Source organism: Gopherus flavomarginatus, chromosome 12 (assembly GCF_025201925.1).
Source record: "Gopherus flavomarginatus isolate rGopFla2 chromosome 12, rGopFla2.mat.asm, whole genome shotgun sequence".
In the NCBI taxonomy this organism is placed as follows: domain Eukaryota; kingdom Metazoa; phylum Chordata; order Testudines; family Testudinidae; genus Gopherus; species Gopherus flavomarginatus.
In genome coordinates, this window is record NC_066628.1 from 7,061,995 (window position 1) to 7,071,773 (window position 9,779).

The 9,779-nt window shown below is 50.4% G+C and overlaps 1 protein-coding gene across 14 annotated transcripts in view; it reads left to right on the forward strand.

Moving 5' to 3' along the window:
• Positions 1-285: 285 nt before the first annotated feature.
• Positions 286-9,779, forward strand: part of LOC127033268 (zinc finger protein 585B-like) — a 52,523-nt gene continuing 43,029 nt past the window's right edge. For 4 of the 14 annotated variants that reach the window (XM_050921120.1, XM_050921117.1, XM_050921121.1 and 1 more), the window contains exons 1-2: positions 286-617; positions 2,602-2,808. In XM_050921120.1, coding sequence (XP_050777077.1) covers positions 2,785-2,808 — 24 coding nt within the window. In that variant the 5' untranslated portion in view covers positions 286-617; positions 2,602-2,784. Of the gene's footprint in view, positions 618-2,601; positions 2,809-3,217; positions 3,345-5,060; positions 5,175-5,471; positions 5,976-6,059; positions 7,902-9,779 lie in introns of those variants that run through there. The other 10 variants (XM_050921124.1, XM_050921125.1, XM_050921127.1 and 7 more) reach the window with 10 other exon arrangements.

Sequence of the window (9,779 nt, forward strand, 5' to 3'; positions counted from 1 at the left end):
TGGGTGAAGGAAGAGGGAGCGAGGACTCAGATCCTTCTGCTATTCGATTCCACCTGAGAGGTGTTTAAGTCAGGAAAATTCTCACAATAGTGGGACCATTTCCCTGCTTACCTCTGTGCATGTTTACTGGTTTCTCCTAAAGTTCATTAAGTATTTTAGGAAAATGAGTCAGAGCAGCCACCAGCGAGAGTTGCTGGCTGCATTCTCGGGCCCCGAAAAATTTGGTAGTGAGACTCCCTGGGCTAGATGCTCATGATGGGCCCTTCTGACCTTAGAGCCTGGGAGTGGAACAGGAGCCGGACCCAGAGATGCTGCAGCGTCACCCCTGCAGCGCTAGGACCCAGGAGCAGCCGGGAGGCGGCTGTGGGGCAGCGAGCGCTGGGCTCCGGCCCGGCAGCAGGAAGTGACTCGCAGCCGCTGCGGTGACTCTGGCTCCCAGGCTCCTGGCGAGATCCCCGAGCCCCGGCGGCTGGTGCTGGGAGCCCGGAGCCCTGGCTGCAGCCGGGAGAGGGGAATCTCCAGCAGGGCCCTTCCCGCTGCTCCCCAGGAGCCTCTCCCAGGGCAGAGCCCCCAGCCCGGCCCGGCCCCTGCCCCGGGGGGCCCCGCTCGGAGGGAAGGTGAGAGAGACCCGCCCCCCCGGCTGTCACCCCCGGGCTGCAGGGGGAGGTTTGTCCCCAGGCTGCTCCCAGCGGAGCTGGCTGCGATTCCCGCCCGGGGCCCGGGAAAGCTGCCGCCAGCCCCGGTGGGTGCGGGGCGGGTGCAAGATCACGTTACCCCCCCATCTTCCACCCCTCCCCCATCTGGTGCTTTTTTCCCTGCCCCTGCCGCGCTGGTGCGGACGGAGGCTGCAGCTCAGGTAGATGTGGGGGGGAAGGTGGACAGGGGCAAACTCAGGGTGGGGGGCCTAGCTGGGGAAGGAGCGGGGTCCAGGGACACAATCAGGGCCGTGGGAGGCAGCACAGGCAGTGGCTTTAGGTTGGTGGGGCCCTGCCACCGCCCCCCCCCCCCCCCCCCGGCTTGAAGGGGTTTCCATTCTATCCAGGGTTTACAGTCTGGTTGAATGGCTCTCAGCGCCCCCTACTGTACGGATTGTTTCAGCTCCCCCTGCCTGGGACTAGGAGCCGGAGATAAAAAGGGGCACAACGGGTAGGGGGTAAACCTAGGGCTGGGCAAGGTAGTCCCCCCCCCGAGTGTAGGGGCAGGACCCCAGCCCCTGAGAACCCCCAATAACGCCCCCCACCCCCGCTGAGCATGTGGCCCCAGCCTCCCCATCCCTGAAGCCCGGGGGGACGCACGGCCCCAGGAAGAACCTCGGGGGCAGCCTAAGGAGAAGCCTGACCCGCTCCTCACGGGGGCCCTGCACCCCACCTCTGCAGTCAGCTGTGTCTCTCAGCCGGCTTGGAAAAGAGGTTTATTGGTTGCTGGGAACGCAGCATAAAACAGAGCTTGTTAGCAGAGAAATCAGGAGCTCTCAGCAAAGTCCATCTGGGGGGGAATCCACAGTCCCGAGCCCTGGACTCTCCCCGCTGAATCCCAAACCAGGAGACTGACCCGCTTCCAGCCCCACTTCCTGAGTGACGTCCAGCTGCCCCTCCTCCGTGCTTTCTGTCTTTCCTAGGAAAACAGGTCACTTGCCCCCCCCCCCCATTTTTTTTCCCCAACACCTTAGGCTGGCTCCTTGCAGAGAACTGGCTCCAGCCATCCCTTGTCAGGATACAGAGTTTTGGCCATTCTCTATGCCCCGACATCCACTCTGCAGTCACACCTGCCCTCTAGAGGCCTCTGCAATGATCACAAACCTGTATCCTACCAGCTTGATACTTGAGTAACACATGGGGAAACTGATGCACACACACACAGTATTCACTCAGAACACTCCTGCTTCATCCCACCCCTCTGAGACCAGCCCAGGGGCACTTTCTCCACTGGCAGGAACCCTCTAACCATGCCAGCCCCTGAGCCTGCAGGTGATGGAGAGACCTGGGGAAAGGGCTGGAGCTGGGCAGGGAAATGACTGCACAAAGGGCCCCTTTCAAGGACCAGCTGGGGAGTTTGGCCTACAAGGGGAGGGGCTCCCTGTGTCGGTGAGTCCCAGAGCTGCCGCCCTCAGTGGCACAGCCGGGTTCAGCCCCCGTTACCAGTGTCAGTGGCTGAGCTGCCTGATGAGAGCAAAGGCCCAGGGCAATGAGGCAGTCGCCCGTTCTCCCAGGGCGAGGGAAGAAGACAAAAGAGAGAGCGGAGATACTGGAAGGGCAGCAGGAGCAAGAAGTGGGGAGGGAGGTTCCCAGTCCTGCCCGGCTCCATTCCCTACACCCCTGGGGTAGTCAGCTCTCCTGGGACGAAGGGGAGGAACTGAGGGAGGAAAAACCAGTTGCTGACTCTGCTGAGCACCGCCCGACTGAGGGAGACAGGGCAGAGCTACAGGGGTTACAATACACCGTGGGGCAGTGCCCTAAAGTGACTCCTTTGATTCTGCTCTTTTTCCAGCGTTTGGCTCAGAGATGCTGTTCTGGGAAGGTTTAGAAGGGACTTGATGGGGTTAGTTCTAATGGGGGAACGGGCCAGGCCGGGGGGTAATGAAGTAACTGGGTTTCTTCCCAGCATGGCAGAGTCCTAGAATCAGCGCGTCTGTCTGCAGGGAGAGAGCCTGGGGGAAATCGGGGAGTGACATGGTCGCCAGCCCCTTATGAAACCTGCCCAATCTCCCTGCTCCTCTGACGGGCTGAGAATTCGCATCCACATTTTGCTCCAGATCGTCCAGTCTTCCAGGAGACAGGGCAGGGAATGGCTGTGATGGAGTCAGCTCAGGCAGGGGATTTTTAGGGAGCTTTTGGTGGTGCAGGAGATCAGTTTTGGAACTAAGAAACACCCCGCTGGGCAGGGCTGGGAAAACTGACTCCCAGTGCTGGAGCCTGACCCCACTGGCCAGAGGCTCCCATGAAATACGAAGGGAAGCTGTTGGGATTCCTGTCCCTGCCTCAGAGCTCTTCTCCTTGTCTACCTGTGATTGGCAGGTGTGTGGGAAATGAAAAAACCCTGCCCTTCTCCGTGTGCTGGGGGGGACAAGGAGCTCTCACTTTCTACCCACTCCCTGAAGCCTCCTGGCTGCTCTGAGTAGGGTCTGGGGAGGATTCTGCTTCTCTGTCCCTCCTCCCCCTTGACTGGTGGAATTGTGGCTGGGGAGCAGGCGCTGAGTGGGGGAATCTTGTTGTTTCAGATGCCGGTGACCTTCGAGGAGGTGGCTGTGTATTTCACACAGGGGCAGGGGGCTCTGCTGGACCCCACTCAGAGAGCCCTCTACAGGGACGTCATGCAGGAGAACTATGAGACGGTGACCTCGCTGGGTAAGAGTGTGAAGGGCTGGATCACAGAAACCCTCCTGGGAGCTGCCACCCAATGTGCAAAGACTACCCCTGCTCCTGTTTTCCCTGCCAGCTCAGGACTCCAGCACCCTGTCTTGCTGAGCCCAACATTCCCGTCTGCTCCAACACAGACGCAAAGTCTGAATTACTTGCCCCAAAACTGCAGGTTTACCTGAAAGCAGCTCACAGAAGCATGCTTGTCTTCAACACTGGGATGCCCAACTCCCAGTGGGGTCTAAACCCAAATAAATCCGTTTTACTCTGTATAAAGCTTATGCAGGGTAAACTCATAAATTGTTCGCCCTCTAAAACACTGACAGAGAGAGATGCACAGTTGTTTGCTCCTCCAGGTATTAATACCTACTCTGAGTTAATTAATAAGTAAAAGGTGATTTTAATAGATACAGAAAGTAGGATTTAAGTGGTTCCAAGTAGTAACAGACTGAACAAAGTGAGTCACCAAGCAAAATAAAATAAAATGCGCAAATCTATGTCTAATCAAACTAAATACAGATAAGATCCTGACCAGTTCCAGAATGTTCCCTTTTACAGACTAATCTCCTTTTAGCCTGGGTCCAGCAATCACTCACACCCCCTGTAGCTACTGTCCTTTGTTCCAGTTTCCTTCACGTATCCTGGGGGAGTGAGGAAGAGGCTCCTTCTTTAGCCAGCTGAAGACAAAATGGAGGGGTCTTCCAGGGGTTTAAATAGACTTTCTCTTGTGGGTGGAGACCCCTCCTCACCCTGTGTAGAATCCAGTCACAAAATGGAGATTCGGAATCACATGGGCAAGTCACCTGCCCATGCATGACTCAGGACTTGCAGGCAGCAGCCATTTCCCACATGCGACCTTGAACATCCTCAGGCAGACTTCTTATGTGGATTGGAGTCTTCCAACCTCTTTGGTCTATTAAGTTCTTCCTGATTGAGCATTGAACTTGCACATTCCTTTTCCAAGAGGTGACCAAATGTTCTCACTAAGGCTACTTAGAAGTCAAGCAATTATAGAGCCAGTGTTCATAACTCTGAACACACAAATGGTGCCTGCACCCAACTAGGATGAACAGAACCAGTAGATCAAAACCTTTACACAGATATGTTACATGGCATGTGTAGCAAAACCCTATTCCCGTTATATCATACATACATTTATGAGCACCCCACCATAAAGCCTTATGGGGTACACTGTCACAAAACGATTCCTGGCCCCTTGGTTATTGGAAGCTGGAGGCGGGTCTGCATGTGTGACACCGGTCAGGTTCTTCCCTCATCACTCTCCAATGAGAGCAGGGTGTCAAAACCTAAGGCACATACTAAATCATCCTCACCCAGCCCCCCTAGCTTGCAAGGTGGAGAAGCCATATATTGTCCTGTCTGCGTTGTTTCTCAGTCGCTCACAGAATCCCTCTTCTCCCTCCTCCTTGGGAATAGCTCAGCTATGTGGAGGGCTCTGGACTCCGCAGGTTTAGAAATAGGCAGGGGTTTAACACTGGAGCTGGGTGTGTGTCACAATTCCCCTCACCTCCCCAGACGTCTGCCTCCCCCAAGGGGGCTCAGTGACCACGTTCTCATCCTCTTAGATTCCACATTCCCCAGCACAACACAGGGACAGGTTCCACCCGCAGCATGTCCTTTCTGACAGATGCTCTCTCAATCCTCCACTCATCCTGATCTGCTCTGATGTCACTCCCTGCACAGGATTTCCCCTTCCCAAACCTGACCTGATCACCCGGCTGGAACGAGGGGAAGAGCCATGGGTGCCCGATCTCCAGGCCAGTGAGGAAAGAGGGATCCCAAGAGGCGCCCACACAGGTGAGGTCTGACACTCAATCCATCTGGGGAATGAAGGAAAAAGTTTAGAATCCCAAAAATGTAGTACCAATAAGTGCCCTTAGTTCCTTCCTCATCTCACCCAAGGCAGGGCTGCAGTCAGCAGGTATCACTGACATCGCTTTCCATGTGTCCTGTTACCTGCAGGAGTTTCTTTCCCAACTTTCCTTTTCTGTGAAAGTTTGGGTGGGAAGTGGAGGCAGAATCCAATTGCTCTGTCTGTGCAGCTTTAGTATGTTGGGTTTTCCCTCGGTGCTCTTCGTCTTAATTTTTCCCCAGCACAATGACTTCTGTCTGGATTGTCTCTCTCCCAGCAGGTGATGAGAGAATGAGTGAGAACAAGGAGGGGAATCAACAGCAGGAAGTTCCTGGGCACGGGGAATCACAGGGGACCTCTGTGGGAAGACCGCATAAGTGCTTAGACTGTGGAAAAAGTTTCATACGGAAGTCACACCTTGTTGAACATCAGGTAATCCACACTGGAGAGAGACCCCATCAGTGCTTAATCTGTGGGAAAAATTTCATACGGAGGTCAACCCTTCTTATACATCAAGCAGTCCACACTGGAGAGAGACCCCATAAGTGCTTAGACTGTGGAAAAAGTTTCATACAGAAGTCACACCTTGCTGCACATCAGGCGATCCACACTGGAGAGAGACCCCATAAGTGCTTAATCTGTGGGAAAAATTTCATACGGAGATCAGCCCTTCTTATACATCAAGCAGTCCACACTGGAGAGAGACCCCATAAGTGCTTAGACTGTGGAAAAAGTTTCATACAGAAGTCACAGCTTGCTGCACATCAGGCGATCCACACTGGAGAGAGACCCCATAAGTGCTTAATCTGTGGAAGAAGTTTCATACTGAGGTCAGCCCTTGTTTCACATCAGAGAATCCACACAGGAGAGAGACCCCATAAGTGCTTGGACTGTGGAAAAAGTTTCATACGGAGGTCAACCCTACTTGATCATCAGGCAATCCACACAGGAGAGAAATCCCATAAATGTTTGGACTGTGGGAAAAGTTTCACACAAAGATCAAATCTTACGGCACATCAGGCAATCCACACTGGAGAGAGACCCCATAAATGCTTAATCTGTGGAAAAAGTTTCATACGGAGGTCGGATCTTGTTAAACATCACGCAGTCCATACTGGAGAGAGACCCCATAAGTGCTTAGACTGTGGACAAAGTTTCCTACAGAGGTCAGCCCTACTTAATCATCAGGCAATCCACACTGGAGAGAGACCTCACAAGTGCTTAGACTGGGGGAGAAGTTTCATATGGAGGTCAACCCTACTTGATGATCAGGCAATCCACACAGGAGAGAAATCCCATAAATGTTTGGACTGTGGGAAAAGTTTCACACAAAGATCAAATCTTATGGCACATCAGGCAATCCACACAAGAGAAAGACCCCATAAGTGCTTAGACTGTGGGAAAAATTTCATACGGAGGTCAGCCCTTCTTATACATCAAGCAGTCCACACTGGAAAGAGACCCCACAAGTGCTTAGACTGTGGAAAAAGTTTCATACAGAAGTCACACCTTGCTGCACATCAGGCGATCCACACTGGAGAGAGACCCCATCAGTGCTTAATCTGTGGGAAAAATTTCATACGGAGGTCAGCCCTTCTTATACATCATGAAGTGCACACCGGAGAGAGACCCCATAAGTGCTTAGACTGTGGAAAAAGTTTCATACAGAGGTCAACCCTTGTTAAACATCAGATAATCCACAGAGGAGAGAAATCCCATAAATGTTTGGACTGTGGGAAAAGTTTCACACAAAAATCAAATCTTATGGCACATCAGGCAATCCATACTGGAGAAACACCTCATAAGTGCTTAATCTGTGGGAAAAGTTTCACACAAAAATCAAATCTTATGGCACATCAGGCAATCCACAGAAGAGAGAGAACCCACAAATGCTTAGAGTGTGGGAAAAGTTTCATACGGAGGTCAACCCTACTTAATCATCAGGCAGTCCACACTGGAGAGAGATCTCATAAGTGCTTAGACTGTGGGAAAAGTTTCATATGGAAGTCAACCCTTGTTAAACATCAAATAATCCACACAGGAGAGAAATCCCATAAATGTTTGGACTGTGGGAAAAATTTCACACAAAAATCAAGTCTTATGGCACATCAGGCAATCCACACTGGAGAGAGACCCCACAAGTGCTTAATCTGTGGGAAAAGTTTCATACAGAGGTCAGACCTTGTTAAACATCAAGCAGTCCACACCGGAGAGAGACCCCATAAGTGCTTAGACTGTGGAAAAAGTTTCACACAAAAATCAAACCTTGCGGCACATCAGGCAATCCACACAGGAGAGAGACCCCACAAGTGCTTAGACTGTGGGAAAAGTTTTACACAAAAATCAAGCCTTGTGGCACATCAGGCAATACACACAGGAGAGAGACCCCACAAGTGCTTAGACTGCGGAAAAAGTTTCAGAGAGAGGTCACACCTTGTTGTACATCAGGTAGTCCACACTGGAGAGAGACCCCATAAGTGCTTAGACTGTGGAAAAAGTTTCACACGGAGGTCTAGCCTAGTTAAACATCAAGCAATCCATACAAGAGGGAAATAACACTTAGATTAAACTTGGGTGTAATAATGTCATTGTATATATCTCTCTCTTTAAAGTTTGTAGTAAACTGTCTATGAATGGCTTTATGGATAATTACCTTATGTTAATCCATATAGTTTTATACCTGTGGTGTTTGCGAAGTAGAAGGTTACTTCCAAAACCTATTGTTCACCCAAGGGCTGCCTGCTGTCGAGAGGCTGCATAAATGTGTGTATACACTCTTGAGAGCTGATCCTTTTATCTCCGATTTTCTTAAGCTTTATTCAGGGGGCACTTGCGTAGTAAGACTGAGATCTCCCGTCCCCTCTGCACTGCCCTGATATTGAACATTTGGACATTGGACTAGAATGTGATGAAATGATTCTGAAAAGGACTCTTTCCAATTCTAATGCACCATCTCTGTGGTGAAACTGACCTAAGGTGTCTATTTGCGTTTATATGTCGAATGACCTTTGAGCCAATACTGTCTTTTCTTCTTTTAATAAATCGTAGTTTCATTAACAAGAATTGGCTGTAAGCGGTATTTGGGGAAGAACTGAAGTATCATTAACTTGGTGGGTGATGTGTCTGATCCTTTGGGATTGGTAGAATTCTTTATATGATGAAGATTTTCAGGAATCCCCATCAGAACCTCAGAGGACATTTTCCCACATCAGGTATCATTAAAGACTTGCCTCTGTTGCCACTCTGTCAAATCAGTTATTTTGTTACAGTATCTCCCATACCATGAAGGGTTTACAGAGCTGAATGATGCGTCATGCCTGTGCCAGGGAACTTTCGGTGAAATTAGCCTGTCATTAAAATCCAAAATTATTACCCATTAAACTTGACAGCAATTCCCTATCTTGTACTCCTGGGCAGCCTCCTCTGTGGGAACCACCGTGTGAGCTCTGTGAGCCTGGGACAGATGGCAAACCAGACAGATGGAAGTTTGCTCCTCTTCACAGAAGTTTCAGGGCCTCCTGGTGTTCCCCACACACTCCGTTCCCTCCTGCTCCTTTTGCTGCCTGGAAACTCAGCCGACTGGCGATTTCTACCATGTTTCCCAGCTGCCTGTTGGACCTGACATTTCTCCATTGCAGTTTCTGCAGACAGGAGACGGCTGTATTGGATCCCTCCCAGCACTGGCTGACCTGCCTGCACTGCAGAGTGACAGCTTCTGTGAAATACTGCAGACAAATAGGATGTGGAGCTTCCTCCTGGAGACTTTCCAGGGGGTTCTCTGCAGCCATGGCTCCCTCTGGAGCATTCAGTGAAAAATGGACCACTAGGGTTCTGGTCCTTCAATCAGAGGCATCCCCCTGTGAGGATGAGCCTGCAGGAGGAGGAGCTGTGTTTCTAAGGCAGGATAGTCAGGCTTGGTAGAATTGATTTGTAATATAAAATTTTGACAGATGTTTATTTTTAAGCAATGTTATATTTATTGATTTAAACTTTCACCGTTGCACAAAAATCTGGGTGTTAAGCATCTCATTCCAATTGTTGTCAATTTAAATGTTCACAGTGGTGGGAGATTTAGGGCGGGATCAGACAATATTTGAGTCAGACAAAAACTATTTAATGACAGTAGAGACAGATTCAAAAAGTTAAAGCTTCATTAAACAGAGATTCTCAACATCACATGTCAAAATATGCAAAGTAAATCTTTTTACTGGTTTGTGTGCACAGTGAAATCAACATTTACAGACATCAACCACTAAAAATCTAATCCTTTCCAGTGATAGGTTTTGTCTTGTGAATTTCCTAAGTTAAGCTGATATCAATGTTTCAAAGGCCTGGTTCTCATGTACACTAAGGCAGCTCTGTCTCAGTGTAAAGAAGGTGCGGTGTTTCCAACACTCATGATTTTATAATGAGTCTTATTGCATTTGGTGTGTTTGTGAAAGCCCCAGCTCCTGGAAGCATGTGATGAGGTGAGACTCTTGGCTTTCCTTTCCTAAACAAAGGAAGTTTCTGGCTTTCTTGGTTGCAGAGAAAAACTTTAGGCTGCACTC